This window comes from Phyllostomus hastatus, unplaced genomic scaffold, assembly GCF_019186645.2.
Source record: "Phyllostomus hastatus isolate PE091 unplaced genomic scaffold, TTU_PhHast_1.1 phas_contig_150, whole genome shotgun sequence".
In the NCBI taxonomy this organism is placed as follows: Eukaryota; Metazoa; Chordata; class Mammalia; order Chiroptera; family Phyllostomidae; genus Phyllostomus; species Phyllostomus hastatus.
This window is the reverse complement of record NW_025333611.1, coordinates 32,590,077-32,614,102: the sequence shown is the minus strand read 5'-3', so window position 1 is coordinate 32,614,102 and position 24,026 is coordinate 32,590,077. Positions and strand designations below refer to the sequence as shown.

General features: G+C 38.4%; 2 protein-coding genes across 5 annotated transcripts in view; one reads left to right on the top strand and one right to left on the bottom strand.

The window, feature by feature from the left end:
- The window catches only part of CDKL3 (cyclin dependent kinase like 3), a 38,714-nt gene extending 32,494 nt beyond the window's left edge, over nt 1-6,220 (bottom strand). For both annotated transcript variants that reach the window (XM_045818634.1, XM_045818625.1), the window contains exons 1-3: nt 5,905-6,220; nt 5,457-5,639; nt 1,407-1,601 (exon numbers count right to left, since the gene is read on the bottom strand). In XM_045818634.1, coding sequence (XP_045674590.1) covers nt 1,407-1,601; nt 5,457-5,621 — 360 coding nt within the window. In that variant the 5' untranslated portion in view covers nt 5,622-5,639; nt 5,905-6,220. The remainder of the gene's footprint in view (nt 1-1,406; nt 1,602-5,456; nt 5,640-5,904) is intronic.
- Nucleotides 6,221-10,510: 4,290 nt separating this feature from the next.
- UBE2B (ubiquitin conjugating enzyme E2 B) lies at nt 10,511-23,310 on the top strand. 3 transcript variants are annotated; one of them, XM_045826981.1, is made up of 6 exons: nt 10,511-10,682; nt 12,865-12,945; nt 14,178-14,203; nt 18,475-18,564; nt 21,552-21,613; nt 22,761-23,310. In XM_045826981.1, exons 1-6 carry the CDS (start codon nt 10,639-10,641, stop codon nt 22,887-22,889), a joined length of 432 nt encoding a protein of 143 aa, XP_045682937.1. In that variant the 5' UTR covers nt 10,511-10,638; the 3' UTR covers nt 22,890-23,310. The 3 variants fall into 3 exon arrangements, with proteins under 3 accessions (XP_045682937.1, XP_045682930.1, XP_045682944.1); XM_045826974.1 differs by having other exon boundaries at nt 10,515-10,682; nt 21,525-21,613; XM_045826988.1 differs by lacking the exon at nt 10,511-10,682 and adding an exon at nt 11,256-11,397 and having other exon boundaries at nt 21,525-21,613.
- The last annotated feature ends 716 nt before the right edge of the window (nt 23,311-24,026 follow it).

The window sequence follows — 24,026 nt, the reverse complement described above, 5'->3', positions numbered from 1 at the left end:
AAAACCTCTCCCCAGGGCACCTGTGCAATCTTATCTCCCCTTACCTGGTCTCTGTAAGTGTACGTATCACCACTCTCTGAAGTCCTCTGCCCAGGCCGACCTCTATTCTCACAGTGGTGCCCTATCTGAATGTGTTTCTTCTTCTAGTGAAATCATAGTTACAGTTCAAAATTGTACTTACTTTAGTTTTAGCTCTTCTTCAAAGCTTTCTACTCTCAGTCTAGCCCATACTGGTACCTCCCTTTATTCAAGACACATTTTTAAAGTCTATGATAGACAAGGCAGTGCAGAAATACAGATAACATCACTAGTCTGGACTCCCTACCAACACTATTACTGGGCACTTAAAATGTGCCTGACAATCTGCTAAACACTTTAGGCCTACTACCTAACTTGATCTTTACAAAGAATTGTGGAGTACAACAGTATCCCTTCACAGGTAAAGGAAATGAAGCTCAGAGAGGTTAGACAACTTTCTTGGGGCCATAGAGTAATGGGGCTGCCACCTTTCATTGTGCAGGTTGTGAAGTGCACAAGTTGTGTGTTTATCCACAGATAAGTCAGTGGGTGAAAACCCAAGACTGGGTGCTCTTAACTCTCAAGTTATACTGCCTCTCACTGATCTATCTGGCAAGGAAATTACAATCTGAATTCCAGTTGCTATCACAACCGTATTTTTTCAAAGCAGCAAAATGTGAGGCACTATTAGCAAGAGAGAAAATTAGAAATTAGGATGTCTGAAAAAGTCTGAGATATATATAGATGTTATAATTGTATCACTTACTAATAAAACTACTTTTGAGGCTTTTCCTGTCATTTTCTGAATAACATCTAACATTCCAGAAAGTAGAGCTCATGGTGAGAACAAAGCATCTCCATAAAAATCCACTAAGCTAAATACATACTGAGCAACGCTAAAGGCAACACCAAAAATCAGACGAGTTGCTTTTCTTTCCCTTCCTGACTTTCCATAAGTTAAACAAGGCTTTGTATCTCTTGGCTACTATATTTCTCTTTTCTTCCGCTAAAGGCATCCACGTTCACTTGCCATTCCCCTTGCCTTTTCTAGTTCCTCCTTAACCCTCCCTTCATTTGAGCCAGCAGAGCTTTCAATGTTTTAAATGTACTGTCTCTAATAAAAGATGCCCCAGTTGACTCTGTACCAAACTTATTAATACCTCCTTTAGCATCCCTATAACTGTCTGCCCTATAACTATAAATACTGGGTGCTCAGTATGTATTTTGGTTCTGCAACTAAATTGTATGTAAGGTAGTGATCCTATTTTCAGGATGTCAATATTGTACAGAAAAATAATTTTAGCAACCTTAATATAAACAGAAGAATGTTTAAAGGGTACTTATCATTCACATACACTCTATAGTTTGGCTTATTCTGTAGCACTTACATTATTATTGTGAAGATATTCAATTGCTCGAATGATCTGGAAGAGGTATTTTTTAAGTCGTTTACTCTCTAGTCCATGACAATAATGTTGTAATTCATCTAATATTGTGTGGTCAATAAATTCAAACACCAAATGAATTTTCTTTTTCTGTCTGAACACTTCAATCAGATTGACCAAATTTTCATGATGGAATTGCTATTGACAAAAGAAACAGAATTTTAATAAATTATTTCATGCACAATAATTTGTACATATAACACCTATAACATATTAAAAAGAAGTAGAAATATTCTCAGCTTCGTTTCCTCCATGCATTTCAACAGAGATTTCTCAACTGATTTGCTTACATTCCTTTTTTAAGAAAATGTTAACAATTTCATAATTAATATTTACAGGACAAAGGGAAATGTTTTACCTTTGTTAGCATTTAATTGCTTATTAAAATAATTTAGAGTTAATGTACTATAATGCAAGTTGGTATGCTGCTAAGAGATGTCTTCCTACTTTTTAGTTTGATTTGTGGCTAAACTAAAAAAAATTTTTAATCCTCAACCAAGGCTATGTTTATTGATTTTAGAGAGAAGGGATGAGAGGGAGAGGGTGAAGGGAGGGAGAGAGAGAGAAAGACAGAGAGAGAGAAACATGATCAATTGCCTCCCTTACATACCCCTGACTGGGGATCTAACCCACAACCGAGGTATGTGCCCTGAACTGGAATAAAACTCCCAACCCTTTGGTGCACAGGACAACAGGACAAAGCTCCAAGCAACTGAGCCACCTCGCCAGAATGATTTGTGGTTAAATTTAACATCTGAAATTTAAAAGGTCCTTATGTTTTCAAATGAGCAGGGATTTCAATACTACTGAATATGTAATCTGAATTTACATGAATTAATCATTCTCTAAGTTTGGTCCTAAACTCTTGAGGGTAAGATCTAAGTTCCAAATGTAACAAAAGATATCACACTGTAACAATAGAGTATCAAAATACCTAGAAACTTTTCAGATATATGAAATATCAACTTATAGCCATAAGGACTTTTCATAAATATACACTTATTTGTGGGTACATTTTTGTTCTATTAAGCATTATTCTATTCTATTAGAATAAAATAATAGTCCATTATTCTATTGAACAACATGACATCTTTTCAGACTGGAATTAATCACCGTTAAAATAATTTCAAAATATAAAAAATGATATGTATCACCTTAGGAAACAACATTTTAATATTTTATGCTGCTTATTCTACTTTATAATACACTGATTTAATTATAATCATCTCTCAAATTCTTGATTTTTAAAAATCACCAAAAATATCTATTCATTTGGCTAAAAATTAAATGGTATACTTTCAATGTAGGATTCATTAAAAAACTATAGTTTTAAGAAAATTATTTGCCTTTATTCCCATGGGACAATATCAATTTTTCTACTTAACTGTATTAATACAAAAACCAGTCCTTAAAACATGACTAATAGAAACACATGTCAAAATGCAATGCCAGATGCCTTTCCTATTTTGGTTCCCGATTTCCCTAGGGGGCCAGATGCCAGAGTGCTGCAGTGACAACATGCTGGCAGTAGCAAAGAGAAATGACTGCTTTTGGACACTACAATATTAACCTTTTAACTAAGGAAAATTACCCGTCTCCTACCCAGTATTTATTCTAAAGGCAAAAGCAGTAAAGAGTTAATGGGAGTTATTAATAAGCATTAGGGAAGATCCACCGAGGGTAAGGAATCAGGCACACTCTCAAATAAACCAAGACACTCCTAGAAATGCTCCATTACCCCTTTTCAAGTGGTTTGCTCTTTTCCCCCTTCATTACTAGATAACTTTTATACAGATATTCTCACTAATCACTGCCATTTCTTTAGTGAAACTCCAGAAGATAAAAATTTAGTTCAAATTAAGTCATTATGACAATCCTTTTAGACTAAGAATGTTAACTAATCCAAGACATCTCTCTTGTGGAATTAAACTAAAAATTCTATAAGAAATAAACCAATACAAATAGTTAAGGTACCTCAAAATAGTCTGTATAATAATTATAACAGATAAGTACATTTTCAAATTTATCTCCGTGTTTTTGCTACATAATTGGCTTTTTAAAATGATTAAATAGCCCTGACCAGTGTGGCTCAGTTGGTTGAGTGTTGTTCTGACAAGCGAAGGGTTGCTGGTTTGATTCCTGGTCCGGGCACATGCCTGGGTTGCAGGTGGGTCCCTATTTGGGTCCTGTGTGAGAGGCAACCCATCGACGTTTCTCTCCCACATAGATATTTTTCCCCCCTCTTCCCTTCTGTCTAAAAATAAATAAAAATTTAAAAAATGATTAAATAAAAAAATAATCAGTTTACATGCAACAGAGTTGAAGAAAGGGAAAGATATTGGCTGGGAAAAGTTCTCCTTCTAATCTGATTTTTCATTTACGGTGCATAACAGTTTGCCTTACCGTATTATTACGTTTTAGGTCATCTGGATAAGGACTGGTACCTTTCACAAAAATATAACATCTTTACTGATTTTTACTTTCCTTTTCATTGCCTAGAAATAGAGCAGTTCCTACAATCCACAGATGCCTGATATATTTCTTCTATTTAGAAAGCAAATTGATCCATCATATCTAATATACACTTACAAAGAGAATATTACTTTTGCATCAGATAAAAATGGGCAAGAAGAGTATCTGTTTTCTTCATTACATAAAACATCTAGAATACATGTCAAAGTTATAAATCTTGAATCATCTAGATGAATTCCAAAATATAAAATACATATATATATTTAAATATTTTTAAATCACTAGTTTTGAACCCAATCCCCAAGGGATGTTAATGCTCCTTTCTTCATACTCCTGACTGAGTTCTTTCCCCAGGGTTGACCTGTCAGACCTACACAAAATCTTATCTTTTTCCCTGATCTCTCCTGATACGGTTCCCCATCTCTAAGAGCCCACGGGTCATCTCTACTTAAATGTACTCCTGTCACCTCAAATTCAACATTTCTAAAACTGAACTAGTTCCCAAACTAGGTCTCTTTGAGGTCTTTCAAATTTCCACCAATGACAGCACTCACCAAATCTCAAAGATACCTTTGACTTCCTCTGTTCCACTTCCTTCTACACTCTTTAGTGTCTACTTTTGCAATATATTACATTTTACTTTCCATTCAAATTGCTGCATTCTAGCTGGGGCCCTCACATTTACATATCCTGAATTAAACTGTATCCCTGAATCAAACTCATATAACAGGCCTCCCTATTTTTACTGAGTTCTCCAATCTATTCTAAAAAATAGTGCCAGATTTACATTTATAGAATCTCTTTACTCTGAGTTTAAAAAGTTCATCCTCATAGAAACTCAGATTTTAATTCTTTAGCCCAGAGACAAGACTGCAAAACCTACCTCCAATTTACTTCTCTAATCCCACCTCTTTCTATTTCGGTACAGGAAGTATTACAGGCAAATGTCTCTGCTTTTTGTCCTTTGTCCTGCTTTAGCCTCTCTGAGCCTATGCGGTTCGGTTAACCTGTAATACAAGTTTCTCTCTCTTATGTAAATTCTACATATCGTTTAAAGCCAAATTCATGTCCCAATTCTTCCAAGAAACCTTCCCTATCCAACACAGCCTTGTCTTAATCACTTGGCATTTATTATGAACAACTTTTTATTCAGTATTATTTTATATGCCCTACTGTCTTTCTGATTAAACAATGAAAGTCCCGAGAGCAGTTACTGTCTTTTACCTCATTTTAGTCTCAGCATCTGGCACAATGCCTTGCACAAACCAGACATTTTTATTAAACATTATACCTGGACACTTCTGAATAATTATTTCACAATATTTGGCATACCTTTTGTTACATAAGCACATATATCTTGTGTCACTATAAAATTACAAAACGTAGACAATTAGGTAAAGTGTCACACTTGTTTTTCTATTACCTGTCTTAATACACGTGTTAACTGAAATATCCCTTATATAATTTTTTTCATTAACTATTTTTCACTTACATAGAGCAACTTAGGCAAAAGAAGCAAACCTTTAGAAACTTTATTTCTCTCATTGCAATTTTGTTGACAGATTTTTCTGGTTTCTCATAAAATATCTTAATGGCCACTATCTGCCCGGTATCCTTATGTTTACACTTCATAACTGTTCCATAACTTCCCTCTCCCACTTTTCCAAGGGTTTCATACATCTCCATTCTTAAGCTCGACTTCTTCTTCATAGAAACAAAGAAAGGAAATGTTAAACATTTTTATTTTATTTATTCAAGCTGGACAATGCATTTCCACAATAAACCCATACTTTAAAATATAGAAACATAGGAAAAATAAGAATCGTTTCCACAGACATCGTTTATCTTTGGAAACTGCCAGCTCGGCAGTAAGGTGTCTTTGTGGGGCCTGGGCCCTCACCAGAACTTCGGGAGCCTCCGTTGTCTCGGTTATTATCATCAACACTAAGTTTTAAGATTCCTTCACTACCTGTCAACATCCGTCATGGGGGCGAGGGTTGTTCTTCCCACTTCCTGTCATGCTCGTGTCAAATAGGAGGTTCCCGCAATACTGCAGTCGCCCACAGGTCTGTCCCGAGACCCAAGAAAACCTCGGTACCGCCCGCTCCTCAAACCAGATGTCTTATGGTCCCAGACCAGTGTCGCGAGCCTCGCCGGCGGCAGACGACCTCGTCTGGGCAGCCGCCACCGCCTCAGCCCATTGTGTAGTCCGGTGGGTCGGGACAGAGGAGTCCCAGCCCTACTTAGGCGGCTGGCCCCACTAGCCCCGAGCCACCCATTACCATGGCAACGATGCCGCCGGCCTCGCGCTTGCGGCCGACTGCGCAAGACCGGAACATAGACCCGGCTTCCTGACCCGGAAGGGAAAATGAGAAGCGTAGACCAGCCCTTGGGGTGCGTGAAGTGCAAGTTCGCTTGGTGTTGCGGGTAGGGATTAGTGGTTGCAAAACGCCCAATTGGGACCTTCTCACAAAGTTGGTTTATAGCGGAGGTAGGGGAGGCGTCACAAAGCGGCGTCTTGACTGCAGTGTGAAGGACTGCACATACTGCAGGGAAGGGGAACAGCGGCGCAGGTTTGTCCAGCCGTTTTGCCTCTTTTCCCACACCAGAGAACACCTGCCGCTTGTGCTGAGCCCTAAAAGGATGGTTGGTGTCATTAAGTAGGTACTACGGACTTGTAAAAGAAGACTTCCAAGCAAGCCTAGTGTAGTTGTAGTTTTCTGAGTTACCTAGTTACATTCATATTCCATAGGCCTGAGTTTGAGCTCAATTTGCACTTTCACCCTTATGCTGGGGAGAAGATGCTCTTAAATCAAGAACCTTTCTTAAACACCTGCAATATGCTTTTAATTTTTTTTCAAGCTCATAGTAATCCTTTTAAAAAAAAACTCCTTGTTATGTGTCAAAACTGTAAAACTCCCTCTTTGGAAAAGCAACTAATTCAGTGGCTTCTACTACACTTAGATGGACATATAAGGGCACGGGGCCGGGGGGGGGGGCGGGGGGGGGGGGAAGGCTGTTAACTAATTGCTTAAGAACTACACTCGGCGTTCTGCTGGCATTCCAGCCTCCAATGAATAACAAGGATATCACTTGAGCAAGTTCCCAGGGAATACCCACTTTCTTGGGGCTTTAGTTATTTATTTTTTTGTAAAAAGTGTTAAATGTTAAAAGGCCAACTCTCACTTTCCCTAAATGAGAAAACATCATTACTATCCAATAAATTCTAGTCCAGTTGGTCCCACTCTACCATGCACATTAAAATTACATCAGGTGAGTTTTTTAAAAGGCCCTACTCTCAGAGAGCCTAATTTAAATTATAGGTATTTTAAAAACTTACCAAGTGTTTCTATGCTGCTAAAGTCTATTAAATTTGTGGACTTAAAATATTTGCAAGGAGCAAAGCATGAATCAGAGTCCCTGCCCTCCATGACCTCACAATCTAGAGCTACAGAACTTCACTATAAAATTACACCTTTAAAACTATTTACTGAGCCATAGGCCCAAAATGGCATCACTTGTGCTAAAAACCCATGATACCAAACGTACACTTAATACCGAATCTAATTGCTTTTTCAACCTCTCCCAAAAACAACCTAGACCAGAAAATTCCAGACTGGTTACCTGGAATATCCTGGTCAACACCAATGAAGTAATCTATCACATGGGTCCTGCCCACCCCTCTAATTAAAGAATAGACAATTTGCATGATAAAAACCTTTTTGTCTTCTCCCACCCCAAGACAGTTGTCCCTGCCCAAAAATAATCCTTTCTGTTCTTCTGTTAATAGCTCCCTTGTCTCCCCTTCTTCCTACAAAACCTTTCATTTTGTAAAACTTAAGAGTGGCTTTATAGTTGCTAAATGAGATGCTGCCCAATTCATGAATGGCTTAATTGGAGCCAATCAGATCTTCAAATTTACTCTATTGAATTTTGTTTTTTTAACACTACAAATAGGTTATGGCAGGCCTGGTAACCACAACAGCCAAAGATTCTTGCTTATACACTGGTGTTCTAAGGCTTTAATGAAACACCTTCACTGATTTTGTCAGAATGTTATTTCATGTTAGAAAATTAACTAGGTTTCCAAAACAATTATAAATTGCTAGATAAATTACATAATGGATTTTTTAAAGTTTATCTTTACCATTTCACTGTATATAATCCTACCAGTGCGTCTTCATCCTTAGTTGTTAGGTTAGGATTGCTATAGCAGGAAGGCAAAAGAGTTAAAAACAATATTCAGCTTATGATTTCAAGCATCACATTTGTGGATGAACAGCAGGACCTATCAAGAGTTAAGCCTGCCACCCTGGCTGGTATATTTCAGCGGAGTGAGCGCGGGCTGCAAACCAAAGGGTTCCCAGTTCAATTCCTAGTCAAGACACATACCTAGGTTGTGGGCCAGGTCCCCAAGAGGAGGTGTGGGAGGTGCAACCACACATTGATATTTCTCTCCCTCTCTTTCTCCTTCCCTTCCCCTCTCTCTAAAAATAAATTCTTTTTTTTTTTAAAGGAAAAGAGTTAGGCCTGGCTAACGATCACAAAGGCAGTTATCAAAAACAAGACATAGAATTCTGAGTTTGAAGGGAGTGTTGATGTAAGAAACATCCAAAAATGTACAGAATTTTTTAGTTTACTTGAGCCAAAGTGACAGTGCCAGGAAGCAAAATCTCAAGGATTAAGAAAATGCTAAGTAAGCTTTTCTTAATCAAAAAATGGCAGCCTTACCATTCTGTACATTAGAATCAAAAGCAAATATGTAAGGGGTAACATGAAATTCACTGTTGATTAGGGAGGTGGAAGAAGGCACGTAGGGAAACCTCTCAGACTGGATAAAAAGTAAAAGGGAGACTCAAATATTTCTTTTACATTGGTGAGTATAGGATAGTTAACGTTTACAGTTTATAAAGATGGTATGCGGAGAACAAGAAAACAATGAGGGATTCAGTATTCTCGTGTTCTAGGGGGAGACTGCCCCAGGGGTCTGGAAAAAGGGGTTACTCTGACGTTCCTAATGTTATCACAGATGCAAAAAGACAGTAGTCAAGCCTGGGTAGGAAGGACCTGACTACCTTCCTTGACTCACTTTTAGTTAGGAGGTTTTCATTTCAGACCATCCTAGGAGGCTACTTTAGGTCTCTGAAATTGTAAGGCCCACCATGCAGGCCTCCGGTGCTTGTGAGGTTTAGTATGTGGCTCATTTTTTATCCACAGAAGATACCAGGAAAGGGGGAAACTTAACCCTCTCTGGTTTCATTTAACACCATAGGCAGCTTCGGGCAATGCAAAGGCTCATTCTACCCTCCCATTCTGCTTTGAGCTGAAGAATTACCCTAATAGATATGAAATTGTTCAGAGTCCTCTACAAGGGTCAATACCTCTGATCTACCCCTCCACTACTGTGTGTGTGTGGCGGAGGGGGGGGGGGGTGTATTCTGATGCAATTACACCTAAATTGCTCGTGTAGAAGACCTGAAATGAGTTATCCAAGTCATAGAATCCTCACTCATGTCTTTATGATGTCTCCCAGATTTGAAACATACTTCTAGGTTCCTTTGACAGCCAGCCCCCATCAACATCCTGCTCTCTGGGGATCTCATCCCCACATTTCTTGACAAAAACAACAGCACCCCATCATAGCCTAGTCCCTGGATTCTGACAAAAACCTTCAAACGGGAAAAACAAACTTTGTCATTCCTAGGGAGCGTGAACAACGCTTGGACAATCTACACCATTCTTTGATATTTGTCCAGAATTTCCAACCCTGGAAACCCTACTGCAATGCCCACACAGGCTATTTGGTTCCCCTAAGGAAGCACATCAGGGGTTTTTACTTCGTATGGGCCTCAGCATTAAACACCTCACTCACTTGAAAAAGTGGAGTCTCTTCACTTTTTCTTCCCTATGACCAGATTTGATAGGCCCCTGAACCAACCAGAGGGGAGTTTAAATCCAAATTATTTTCAGCTTTGTTTTAAAGACTTAAGCAAAACAAGCTTTGCTTTCCATGACTTCTTCCACTTCTACTGCTCTTCCTGTTCAAGGCACCAAATGCTTGGGAAACTAGTAAGGATGTTGGCCCGTCCTCAGTCCAGTCTACCTAACTACCAGTTTCATCTACCTGGTTGAAACTCAGATCCAGCGGACGCTCTCACGCGACCAGTTCTAATCGCGTCATAGAGGCACGTGGTTCTAGATACTTCGCCACCTCCCCCTCAAGGGTGGATTGTTGACAACGCCGCCAGCGGTCACGTGGCCTTACGTCATCCCACTGCCTTTCCCTGAAATCTCTGGCCCCGCTTGCGTCCTTCTTTTCCCCACTCGGTCGGACCTAAGTCAATGAAAGGGGGAGAGACAGGATGATGTTTTGGTTTCGGTGTCTCTTAATCCACAATGCCTAGTCTGAACACAGAGAATACTAATTTTCCAATTATTTGAGGAAGTCAAAATAGATAACCCCTTGCAGAAAATCCCCCACAGGAGGTCTCATACGTTCTTCCCCATGTTTCTAACCCCCACACACTCTGTGGTACTGGCGGAGGGCGGAGGGATCTGGAGGCGGCGGAGGGAGACGTCATTGCAGGATTGTTTGTGCAGCCTCGGTAGCGGTGACCCGCAGTGATTCGGCCGCCGCGCCGGGGGGTGGGGGGGCTGCGCGGGACTCTTTTCTTTCAGACGGACTGCGGGGCAGTTGTGGAGCATGTCGACCCCCGCCCGGAGGAGGCTTATGCGGGATTTCAAGCGGTAAGGCCCTTCCCCTTCGCCTGGGGTGACGGTTGCTCCCTAGAACTACGGGCCTACAGGGCGGGGATCCCGGACACCTTCCCTTCGTGATCCTCCGGGCCGGCTGTGGGCTCCGGGGGAGCGGCCGGAGGCCAGTTCTAACGCCCGTTCGCACTCCCTCATCCTTTTTGCTCGCTCCTCTGACGTAAGAAATTCTCGCTGTGCGTCCACCCCAGAAGTGAAAAGATGGCTATGGGCTCCCAGGAGTCCCCGCTGCCTGGTTGGGCCGGCTGCCCGAGGGTCAAACCTTCCCCCCACCCCCAGCCCCTGATCCTCACCGTACGGTGCCCCTCCCTAAGCCCGCAAGGCGGCCCCTTGCAGCAGCGCTTTCCCGGCTCACTGCGCCAATCAGCTTTGTTCTTGGGCCCTGCGGTCTGCTCGGAGGGGGAGCGTCGGGGCGCACGGCGCCCCCCTCCGCAGTGAGGGTGGGGTCTGCCTCGCGAGGCCGGGAGGTGGTTAACCCAGCCCCCGAAACTCGACTCCCTCCTCCCCTCCCCTCCCCTGGCCCGCCCGAGAGGACCTTGAGAACTGGCTTAGGGACCTGGGCGCGAGCCGCGCCGCCGCCTGCCAGGGCCCGCTGGGAGCGCGCCCGGGGCCGGGTGCGCGGAGCCCTGTGTGCAGCCCCGAAGTCTGGGGGAGCGCCTTCCCCCGGCCGGGCGCTGACCCGCGCCTCCAGGTCTCCCTTTGCGACGCGGGATTTGGTGGGGAGGTGTCGCGGGCGCTGGCGAGGAGGTGTGGGGGCCGGCGAGGAGGAAGTGACTTTTTCAGTTGTTTACCTTTTCCTTGGAGGTGCGGGGCAAAGGGAAAAAACTTAGCGCAGCGATCCTCTGCACGTTTTTCTAAGGTTTTTCTGAGAGGACCCGCCCTGATGGAGATAAGTATCTGGTCTGAAAAGTTCGATTAGCCACTCAGGAATCCTTCTCAACCTCGGGGTGGAGAGGCCGTCGGTGAGGCCTTCGGAAGCCATTGTTTTGGGCTTTGGCCAATATATCATTGAATTTCTCTTAGCTGGTTCCCCTCGGTGTGCGTCGGGCAGCATACTTCTTGGAAGGCTTCTGTTCAGGGCGGCTCAATCTTGAGGTTGACTAAAAAATAACAAACCCCGTTTTTATGTGGATTAATTTCAGTGTCGTACCGCCGGACAATCATGGCATATGTGTATGTAGAGAGAGAGAAAATGTAGCGTTTACTTTGCTGAGTCTTTAAAAGGGGAAGTCGTATTTCGTGTAAAATCATCTTCTAAAGCTTGAAATCGGTAGATTTACAAATTAGCTGAAATTCGGATGAGTGAAATTCCAATAATAAAACTACCAGATCTTAACTGCTATTCTGTGCTTTATTCTGTTTCAGTGTGTGTGTGTGTGTGTGTGTGTGTGTGTGTGTGTGTGTGTGTATGTGTATTATTACATCTTTCTCTCTGCTTTATTCCAAGTCGGACACACGGTACCTTTGGTAGTTCTCCAAGGGTCTTCAGGTTACAAGAATTTGTGACAAATGTTGGAAGGGAGCTTTGTATTGAGTCTCCTGATCTGAGAGGTAGATTTAGTGTCAGTGCAGAGCCTCTAAAATGGGAAGGGACAGAAAACCTAATTGAACCTTTGATTATTTTAAAGCCATTGCTAGTTGAAGCAAATGGGACAAAGTAACTTTAGTGCCTAAAACTAGTTTCCTATCCAAATTGGATATAAGTAGTGGTTACACTGAGGAATTTTTTTTGTGTTGGGGGGGCGTTGGTGGCCTTTTTGCACAAAATGCCTTGGTTAGGGCTCTCAGTCTCTGCATTACAATAGTAAAATTGATGGTTCTGTAAACATGTTTTTGGCACTTGAGGTATTTATTTTTGGTTGTGGGCAGCCTGTACACCTCCATTCTTGGAAGATATCTTCACCTTGCTGATTTTTGAAGAGGGATACTCCCAAGCCCTTTGGAAAATGTGATAATTTGGAGCTGTATCTGATAAGTTTATACCTGGTCAATTTTCTTTTTCTTTTTGTCAGATTGTTTATTCCAGTTCAGCACAAGAACAAGGAAATAAATTCAGTTTATGTCTCAGAGTAGATAGTATAGAGTCTATAGGTGTTATGTTTGGACTTTTTAGTAACTCGAATGTTCAAATTTTAAAATTACTACGATGGATTTTTAGATTGCAAGAGGACCCACCTGTGGGTGTCAGTGGCGCACCATCTGAAAACAACATCATGCAGTGGAATGCAGTTATATTTGGGTGAGTTTAGAGATAAAACAACTAATAGATGTGGTGATTCTTTAAGAAAAAATGTGCAGCTAGGAAAAGAGGTTGAGGTGGAATGAAGAAAATGACTTTGGGTTTTAATTTTGTACCAACTGTACCAAGAAAGTGTTTCTACAAAAGTCTAGGAACCAAAAAATACCAAGATATTAACTGTGGCGAGAATTTAAATGAAAATTGTTTCACAGCCAATGTGAAACACACAGGCAGACCTCAGAGATAGTGCAGGTTTGGTTCCAGACCACCACAATGAAGAAAATCTTTTTTTTTTTTTTTTGAGGAGGGGAGGCTGGTGGAGAGCCTTACATTCAATTCATTTAAAAAGGTTATCTGTGAAGCACAAATCATATCTGAAGCAAATCTGGATACAAACAAATGCCTGTAGCTGAAAGGAGTCTTTGAGTAACGGTCTTATATTTTACGTATTATATATAGCATAAATGTTTTCTAATTTAAAATTTCCTTAACTTTGTTTTTTTCCACACTTGATCTTTTTTCTTTTACTGTTTTTAAACTAGGGGTTTGCACTAGAACTTTGAAGGGAAAGTCTTTCATGAACAATTCTGATTTGCCTCTGAATTAGTTAAAAGAGTCCACCTTAAAAACTAGTGGAAAAATGAGCATAGTTTCTGTTCTAAAGTGATTATGTATATTAAATTCATGCTAACTTGCTTTGGGATCCTGAATATGCAAGTAACAAGCTTCATGGTGCTGCTCAGGAAAGATGAAATTGATATATGGAGGCAAGAAGATTGGAGCAAAAGAAACTGGCCTTCTTGATAATTCTGTTATGTTTATCTAGTTTGAACAAGAAATTGTTCTGTTGAAAAGCAGAATACTCTGTCTTGGTGTCATACTTATCTTAAACTAAAGGGTATTGCTTTTCATTTTACCGATGTAACGTAAGATAGGACCTTGTAAGAATACACATTTACAAAATGACTGGTTGGTATTTATGAACTGAATTTTTTGTGTTAAAATCATGGCTTTTTGTAAAAGGAAAATTCAGAAAATGCTACTTTTCATGCCTAATCTATGAAAATCTAGGGTTAAGATATATTAAACTAGTGCCTTAAAAACTCCACAAATCATCAGAATGAGCCCCAACTTTCTGTTTTGAGTTTATCCTTTTTCACTCTTGAAAATCAGGAAAAAGCAGAATGAAGGAAGGAAAACCTTTTTTTAATCAGAATTCTTCTTGTTTTCAGACCAGAAGGGACACCCTTTGAAGATGGTAAGTTGTTCTCTTTATGTTTTCTTTACTATTAAGAGGCTTTTTTAAGTAGGAAATTGTGATACCAGTGTATCTACTTAAAACAATTTTCTGTTAATAGATCAAATTAAAACTAAATACTGCTACTGAGAATTTTAGTTTACAGGACTTGCTTTCCCCATCAGCTTGACCAGCTTTGGTTGCCAGTTACTCTTGTTATTTTGATATTTGGCTATAAAACTGTAAGCCCAGCTGGTAGAGTCCATGTTAAGAATAGTTTTAATTTCAGGGCCTTGCAGCATGCTAACATGTTCCTGAGGTAAATAGCAGGAGGGTAATCATGCTTTTTTTCTTCTTTCTTTGTTACCTATATTGGTAGGGATGTTGAGCTGAAATTGTCATTAAATATACATAGCTGCCCTAGCTGTTGTGGCTCAGTGGATTGAATGCCAGCCTGCAAACCAAAGGGTCACAGGTTCAATTCCCAGTCTAGGTCACATGCCTGGGTTTCAGGCCAGGTACCCAGCAGGGGGTACACAGGAGGCAACCACACATTGATGTTTCTCTCCCTGTGTCTCTCCCTTCTCCTCTCCCTAAAAATGAATAAAATCTTTAAATAAATAAATAAATAAATAAATAAATCTGCCAGTAGATTCACATTCAGCTGGTATTCAATACCTGTAAATAATATTCTGCATAATCTTTGACATCCTAAATTCAGTATTTCCATCAAGAGCCAGGGAAATGGAAAACTCATTTTAATATATATTTATAATGGGGTTTCTCAAATTGATTTTAACCATATTTTCCCTAATTCTAGCATTTTTTATTTAAAAAATTTTTTTTAAATTTTGTTTTAATTATCAGAATGGCTTCAGCATTAATGCATCAAGGATATTTGTACGATTGATTGCAGCACCATTTTTTAAGGAGATGACCTGAATGCCCAATAGAGGAAACAGCAAATTATGATACAGCTAGACTCTCTCATGTTATATAATACTTTTTGTTTAAAAAGGCATATTTTGCAGCCCCCCCCCCTTTTTTTAGGATTTTATTTATTTATTTTTGGAGAGGGGAAAGGAGGGAGGAGGAGAGGGAGAGAAACACTGTCCTACATACACATCCCATCTGGGGACTGAATCTGTACTCCAGGTGTGTGCCCTGACCGTGAATCAAATTGGCGACCTTGATGACCTTTCACTTTGTGGGATGATACCCAACTAACTGAGCCACACTGATTAGGGCAGTATTATAAACTTCTTCAGGAATAAGGTAGACTGAACAAGACAACATTACAGAATAATGTATGTTGCAGTATCATGCTTTTACTAAGTACATACATGCAAGTGTGTGTGTATATTAAAGGGTTATGTACCACACTGTTATAAGTGGTTATCTCTAGGTTGAGGTTAGGAATTAAAGAGAGGCACTTAAAGGATTTAAGCTTTTTACTCTATACCTGGTCTTCTCAGGGGTGGTCCATAAATTCCTTAAGGTCCCTGAGACCCTTTCAGGGATTTCACGTGATCAAAACTGTCTTCATAGCAATACAAAAACATCGTTTGCCTCACTGTATTGGCATTTACACTGATGGTACAAAAGCATATTAGTGACTAAAACTGGACCCAAGCAGTTTAGTGTCTTGGCACAAATCAAGACAGTGGACCAGACGGTACTAATAGTCTTCATACTTTCCGAATTTTTAAAGACACCAGTATTCACTTTAAAAAATCTTGATGAAAAGTGTAAGTTACTAATACTATAAATTCTGACCCTTGAGTATAGATAGATCTTTTCCATAATACTCTGTGATGAAGTGGGAAGTATGCATACAGCACTTCTTGTGTACCAGAGTATGGTGATTGTCTTGAGGAAAAGCACTTCTGCAGTTGTTAGGGTTGCAACTTGAACTTTTGCTTTTCTCATGGAACGTTTTTACTTGAAAGAATGACTGACAGACAGACTGATTCTTTAGGTTTGAGTACTTGGCAGACATGTTCTCAAAAATTACCTAAGTGAGCTGTTAGGTCATGGAAGGCAGCTGACAGTACTTGTTGCTGCTGATAAAATGACAGCTTCCCAATACTTTTAAGATTTCTCTGATGAGAAATCTTAATAGGTAGTATTGCCTATTGTGATTTTTGGGCGGATGGTGTATAATGGAATATGGTGACATTTGGAAAAGTTGTATAACAATGAAACAATGTTTTCCAAATATAAATGACACAAAAGGTTTAATTATATATATGGTTTCAGATTTTACATTGCGACTAACCTTTAAAAAACCTACCATTTCTTTGGTGTAATATCAAAAAAAATCTGCAATTATCTGGAAAGGCTATGAAAATACCGTATTTTGCCATGTATAATGCACCCCCATGTATGTTGGATACCCACATTTTTGGCCCAAACTTTCAGGAAAACAATCTTAATTTTTTAATTTGATTATTTATATTTAGATACTTGTTTTTGTATTATAAAGGAATTTTAGCATTTATTTTAGAACATATAAGAAATTTTATGTAATAAATAATTACAAAACAAAAGAACAGATATAAAGTAGTTCAGGTACTACCCATGTATAATGCACACTCTTATTCCTCAAAAATTTGGGTAAAAATGTGCACATTATACACGGCAAAATATGGTACTTACTTTTTCATTTATGTAATTGTGTGATGTCTGATTTTCTTCATGTTCTTCAACCAAAACAGCATATTGCAACAGATTGAGTGCAGAAGCGGCTAAGAGAATCCAGCTGTCTTCTGTTAAGGCAGCCATTAAAGAAATTTGCAAAAATGTAAAACAGTGCTTCACTTCTCACTAGCTTTGGGGAAAGATAGTTATTTTTTCATTAAGTGTTACTTAGGCAAATGTGTAATGAGTCTGTAGTTACTAATGATATATATTTTATGATTTTCTGGTTACAATTTCTAATACAATGCATATTAATAGTTATGGCCAGTGGTGAGCTGGAGGCAGCTTGTAGGGATTTGTTGCAAACTGGTTATTAGAGAGCCAGCATTTAAAAATGAAATTACTTTTATTTTTGGTGGTGATATCATAAAACAATATGCTATTACATGCATAAAAGTTTAAAAATAACTTTTACATTTGTGTTTGCTTGAAATTTTTACATGGTACATTTTTGTAATGAAAAAAATTAAAATGTAAGCTTTAAAAAGACATAATTAGGTGTAAGGCTGTCTTTGCTAATTTAACTATATATTTTATAGTACCTCTGTTAATATACCAAAATGTGAAGTAGATACCGCCTTTGAGTTTACTTACATCTTTGGCCTACCTAATCCCAAATTTCCAAACAACAAAAAACACAGAGGTAGAGTTTGTATACCAAATATATGCCTAATGAAATGAAGAATATAAATATGAAATATTTAAGCTTAGAATTTAGGTTATTTAAGGGTTTTTGTTGTTTGGGGGGTTTGTTTGTTTGTTTGTTTGTTTGTTTTTAGATTTTTAAAAAGATTTTTACTGACTTCATTAGGAATAAGCATGTCCAAGGAGTTGGAATTAGAGGGAGGACCTCTCCAACCAACTCACCTTTGAGGTGAATTTCCTCAAAATAAAAGGACTCTAAATAGGAACTAAACAAAAAAGTCATCTAGAAAGACAAACCCAAAACCAGTAATAGTGTTATTTCTGTGGAGTGGATTTGGATTGGAGTTGAGAGTTATTTGTTCACTATGAACAGACTTACTTTGCTGCAAATGAGTGATTTTTGAAAAATGCATAGGTTTCTCTTGACCAGAAGCTACTGATACAGACTGACCAAAATGTATCATGTTGATTTATAACCAACAAAAGTCAGCAGTTACCCTGATGCTTACTGATTCCTGACATCCCGAAGTGAAGGGATTGTCACGGGACAGAATGGACCTTTCACGTTAGCACCATGACTTCAATCTAAGCTCTGTCATGTGATAGCCTCCTGCTCTGAGAATCCTCTGGGCTCGCCCCTTCTAGACTGTAACTACAGCCTCGTTATTTAACTACCTGTATTTCTCCTGATGTACATTTTAAGTTCTGGTAGCTAGGACCAAATTGCCTTTTAAAACTGACAGATTAGTTCCCTGAGTGCTCATCAGTGTTGGGTGTTACCAGTTTGACATAAATACAAGTATATTATTATGTTTTATGTACTGACCCAGAATTCACGTTAATTTTTATGTGGTGCAAAAACCAGTATGGGCTGAGAAATCATTGATGAAGAGGTTTAAAATTATGGTTGTCTTTACTATAATTATTTTGGTTTGTTTTCTATCTAGGTACTTTTAAACTAGTAATAGAATTTTCTGAAGAATATCCAAATAAACCGCCAACTGTTAGGTTTTTATCCAAAATGTTTCATCCAAATGGTAAGTAGCAACTTATTAGACTTTGCAAATGATGGTGGGGGTGGGGGGAGTTGTTTCCTTCCTCTTCAATCTTACTCCATACTTCTCAACTCTCAGAGCCCACTTCTAGATGTTGCTTCCATGTCAGTGTTAGCCACAGTTTTTGTAATCTGGAACCTTACCCAGGTACCAAATTTGAGATAAAGTTGTTTTGTTTTAATGATTTCTGATTTTAAAGTAATTTATTTGTAGAAATTTGAAAGATGCAGAAAATAATTTGTCACTGAAAATTTAGCTTTTTAAAATATAAATAACTGCACAAAATTGGTATGTTTTATGTCAAGTGATTTTTTATATACATGAGCATTTTTCTTTTTAAAAAAGATTTTATTTATTTTTATTTTTTTAAACATTTTTATTTATTTTTAGAGAGGGAAGGGAGGGAGAAAGAGAGAGAGAAAAACATCAATGTGCAGTTGCTGGGGGTCATGGCCTGCAACCCAGGCATGTACCCTGACTGGGAATCAAACCTGCGACACTTTGGTTCGCAGCCCACACTCAATCTACTGAGCTATGCCAGCCAGGGCTAGATTTTATTTATTTTTAGAGAGGGGGAAGGGAAGGAGAAAGAGAGGGAGGGAAACATCAGTATGTGGTTGCTTCTTGTGTGCACCACACTTGTGCTTGTCAGCAGTCACTCCCCATTTCTCCCAACCCCTCCAGCCCTAAGCAACCACTGATTTATTTTCTGTTTCTATAGATTTGCCTCTTCTGGAGTTTTCCTGTAAATGGAATCATATAATAGATGTGGTTCTTTGTGACTAACTTAAGCTAGCAAGCATAGCTTTCAGGGTTCATCTACATTGTAACACATATCTGTACTTCAGTTCCTTTTATTCCTGAATGATAATCCATTGTATGGATGTAGCATATTTTGTTTCTTGTTTACTTTGTGATTATTTCTCATAAATAGTTACTAGTTGAAAACTTTAAAATCATCTTACACTTTTATGAGATTTATAGAGGTGATGGTTTTTGCTTTGGGCTTCCTAAATTTGATATTCCTGTGGATCACAGTAGCGGTTGACTATGCTCCTTTTAAGGTGAGAGTTAGAATCTGGTCTAAAGCTAACAGTGGAAGTACCTAGCACATGATAGTGATTGAGGCCACGGGAGTGAATAGCATTGCCCAGAGGGTATGTAAAGGGAAGAAGGAATAGGAGGACTGAGCACAGAGTCCTGTGGAATGACAGTACTCAAGTGTAATTTTTGCCTCCTGTTCCCCCCAAAACTGCATTGCTATTTTTATGTAGAGTGATCTGGCTTGCTCCATGAAGCTTTCTACAAGCTGGCAGTATCTATAACATTTATATTCATTTACCCTCCCTCAACACATCAGCAGTTCTACTTCTGGAAATTTATCATACAGATGTATAGTCTTGTAAATGGATAAACATTTATTATGTTCATTGTATTTCCACATAATGAGTTCAAGAGATGAGGGAAGTGCCTCCCAAGTATTAGACTTCTAAGACATATTACTTGATTTTTATTTTTTCAAATTTTATAAGGAATGCATACTCAGTGTAAAAACAAATCACAAAATACAAGAAAAAGAAAATAAGATCCTTTATAATCCTACTATCTACACATATCTACTACTTATATTTTGTCATTTAGTCTTACAAGTATGTGTGTAACTGCATGTATCTCAAATGAAAATATTTATATGTAATTCTTTACATAAATGGAATTATCCTATATAAATAAGTGGAAAATTGATGTAATACATTATGAATGTCTTTCTACATTAGTTGGTATAGGGTAGATGGATATTATTTCTGGTGGCTGTTAAGGGAATTGGGGTTATATTAATGTACTATTTAGCCAGTGCCCTCTTTACAGACCACAAGGTAGTTTCCAATTTTTAGCTTTTATAAATAGTATTGTAGTGAACACATGTAAATAAAACTTTGCATGTCCATTATTATTTCTTTTAAAGTAATATCTGAGAGTAGAATTGCTGTTAAAGAAGAAACTTTTTTCGTTTTTTTATAGAAGAAACTTTCCAGAATTTTATTTAAGAATGTTTAGCAATACAGAAGTTTTCATTCATTTCTTTTCAAAAAAATTATATTTTATTGATTCTGTTATTACGGTTGTCCCAATTTTTCCCCCTCTGCCACCCTTTTTACCCAGCAACCCCCACTGCCTCAAGCAGACCACACACCATTGTTCATGGGTCATGTGTAGAAGTTCTTTGGCTACTCCATTTCCTATACTATACTTTACATCTCCATGGCTAGTCTGTAACTACCTATTTGTACTTCTTCATCCCGTCACCACTTCACCCATTCCCCCATATCCCTCTCCCAACTGGCAACCATCAAAACACTCTATCCACGATTCTGTCTCTGTTCTTGTTTGCTTAGTTTTCTAGATTCAGTTATTGATAGATATGTATTTGTTGCCATTTTATTGCTCATAGTTTTGATCTTAAATAAATCCCTTTAACATTTCATATAATAATGGTATGGTGATGATGAACTCCTTTAGTTTTTCCTTGTCTGGGAAGCTCTTTATCTGCCCTTCGATTCTAAATGATATCTTTGCTGGGTAGAGCAATCTTGGCTGTAGGTCCCTGCTTTTCATGACTTTGAATATTTCTTACCAATCCCTTCTAGCCTGCAAGTTTCTTTTGAGAAATCAGCTGACAGTCTTATAGAAATACGGAATTTAAACAGATTTGCTATATGGTGTGTTGGAAAAGTTTAGTCTCACTCAGCCTCCTTATGAAAAGGTACAAAGTAAGAGACCTTAGTTTATGACTGGTTTTCCTACGAGACAAAAGGGAGTTTAGCTCTTGCCTAATGTTCAAAACTTGTCTTTGCCAAGCATTCTGTTTATAGTAAAGAGTCTTACCTTTTAGATGTGTACCTTTTAGAGTTAATGTGTAACCAGTTTTAGTGTTGTCTTTGCAGTGTATGCTGACGGTAGCATATGTTTAGATATCCTTCAGAATCGATGGAGTCCAACATACGATGTGTCTTCTATTTTAACGTCAATTCAGGTAAGTGTGTTAAGACGCATCATAATTTTTCAAGGCCATGTGTGATCCATTTGGCTCCTTTAGGTATAATCTAAAGACCAAGTGAGCAAACAGACCTTCCCAGCACCCACCCAGGTCACCAGTGGCAGAGCTCAAACAAAAACCCATGATTCTCAGATGGCTGGTCTGCTTTTTCCTTAGTGACCAACTTATATCAAATCCACCATTATTTTCTTGCTCATGTGTAAGTAAATGTTGCAAGAGCTCAAGTGTTATTCATACCATGAAGGTATAGCCAGAGATTGTGGAGGAGAATGAAAAATCTTGGGGACAGATGAAGATGATTGCTTAGAAAACCATAGGGACCTCAGGAAACCATCAAGTGCAGAGAAGCGTTGAGTATGCTGCCTCATCCAAGAAATTCTGTGTCACTCTGGCAGAATGGTCCATAGTTGTGTTTTAGTTACATGGATTTGAGGGGAGCAGAAGTTACATTTTGGTTTGTGATCTTTTTAAAGCTTTTTTATCACACCTGCTTTAATTAGGGTCATCTTATAAATATTCTTTTTTTTTTTTTTTTTAAGATTTAATTTATTTATTTTTAGAGAGGGAAGAGACAGACAGACAGACATCAATGTGCAGTTGCTGGGGACCATGGCCTGCAACCCAGGCATGTGCCCTGACTGGGAATCGAACCTGCGACACTTTGGTTCGCAGCCCGCGCTCAATCCACTGAGCTACGTCAGCCAGGGCTTATAAATATTCTTTATAACCTTCCTATTGCTTTGCCACTAGATGTATATGTTTTATCGATTAAAGGAAACAAGATTAACTTTTCAGATTGTTGTGTATTAACCAAATCAAACTGCTTATTTCCTAGTTTAATGTGTTAGTATACTGAAGATTGTTCTTTTTTTCCTAGTCTATTTGAAATCAGAGTTCTTAAGTCATTTGAGAGTGGTTTATTTTAGAAGCTTAAGTTCTCTGGCAGCAGAAATCTTAACTGTAGTTATCAAACCATTTCTGAAAAGTGGCTTTCGGTCTTTTAGACCTAAAAACATTTAAGACATACTAATTTCTGCCATTTTGTGTAAGTTCTATGCTTGTTATCTGACCATGTTAATATAAAGAATAACTGCGAATCTGTTTTTTTCTTCTTTCCTTCTAGTCTCTGCTGGATGAGCCCAATCCAAACAGTCCAGCCAATAGTCAGGCAGCACAGCTTTATCAGGAAAACAAACGAGAATATGAGAAAAGAGTTTCAGCCATTGTTGAACAAAGCTGGAATGATTCATAATAGACAACTGGTCTGTTAATCTTTTTCATCATCGTTGTGTATAATTTACCTCTCAGTAGAAAGGCTAACAAATTTTAAGTGCCACAGGTTTTAAGGATTCTGCAGAAAGAAAACAAAAGTCCTTCAGTTTAGAACCTACAAAAGCTTGTGTATCTTGATTAATGTACTTTTTATTGCATGGTGTGAACTAAGTTATTGCTTACATAAATTTGTAATATATCCTGTTTGTATTTTTTTCCAAGTGTATAATGTTGGTGTGGAGTTTTCATGACAGAATATACACATTTTGTAAATCTGTACTTTTTTCAAATATTGAATGCCTTATTTTTGAATTCTTTAGATTTTTAAATTGGAGAAAAGCACTTACAGTTTTTTATATATATTACATGTAAAGCTGTTAAAATACATAACTTCAGTGCAAGAGACTTTGTCACTTATTTCCTTATCTGTGTAGGATGGGTTAATAAGTCTCTAGCTGTTTATCAATTGCTAGTTCATTTCCAGTTTCAAAAGAACAGATTTATATTTTATCAAGAAATTCTTCAAATTTGATTCTAAACAATAATCTCAAACTTTATTTTGAACATATCTATATTAGTTTCAGTCGAGCAGTTTTATTAGACATAAGTGGTTTGGTTCTTTCTGTTCAGCTCTGTACTTAAGCCACTTGTTACTGTTTCTTCATGTTCTGCTCAGTGTTGAACTGTACCCTCTGTGATTTCACAATTCGCACCTCTACCTTGAGGCGTTAGCACCTTTACCATGAGCAGAGAGCTGATGCAACTTACTTTGCTGCTTGATAACACTTTAAAAGATTTTTGATAATGAAGAAAGTAAAACCATAACATTTACCAAAAATCCATACCCCCACTATTAGCAATGAATAAGAATTAGTTGCATTGGCTGAACAAGGCATATATTTGGAAGGAATCTTGGTATAATTTACATAATTCGAAAACTGCCTTTTAATGTGATTGCTTATCTGTTTGTTCTAGAAAAAATGTTTTAATACCAGGGCCTACTAAGTTGCTTTCTCTTGTGGAGATTTTTTTTTTATCTCCTAAGTTGTATAAAAGTTGTACTGCATCTTAGTTTACTGGATAAATTTAAAACACAGTATTGTAGAAAGCTAATACA

Bases quoted from the DNA above. Each gene is read 5' to 3' on its own strand.
- UBE2B (XM_045826974.1), top strand. From the start codon at position 10,639: ATGTCGACCCCCGCCCGGAGGAGGCTTATGCGGGATTTCAAGCG. The intron at 12,946-14,177 runs GTGAGTTTAGAG...TCTTGTTTTCAG, and splicing joins TGGAATGCAGTTATATTTGG to ACCAGAAGGGACACCCTTTG. The intron at 18,565-21,524 runs GTAAGTAGCAAC...TTGTCTTTGCAG, and splicing joins CAAAATGTTTCATCCAAATG to TGTATGCTGACGGTAGCATA.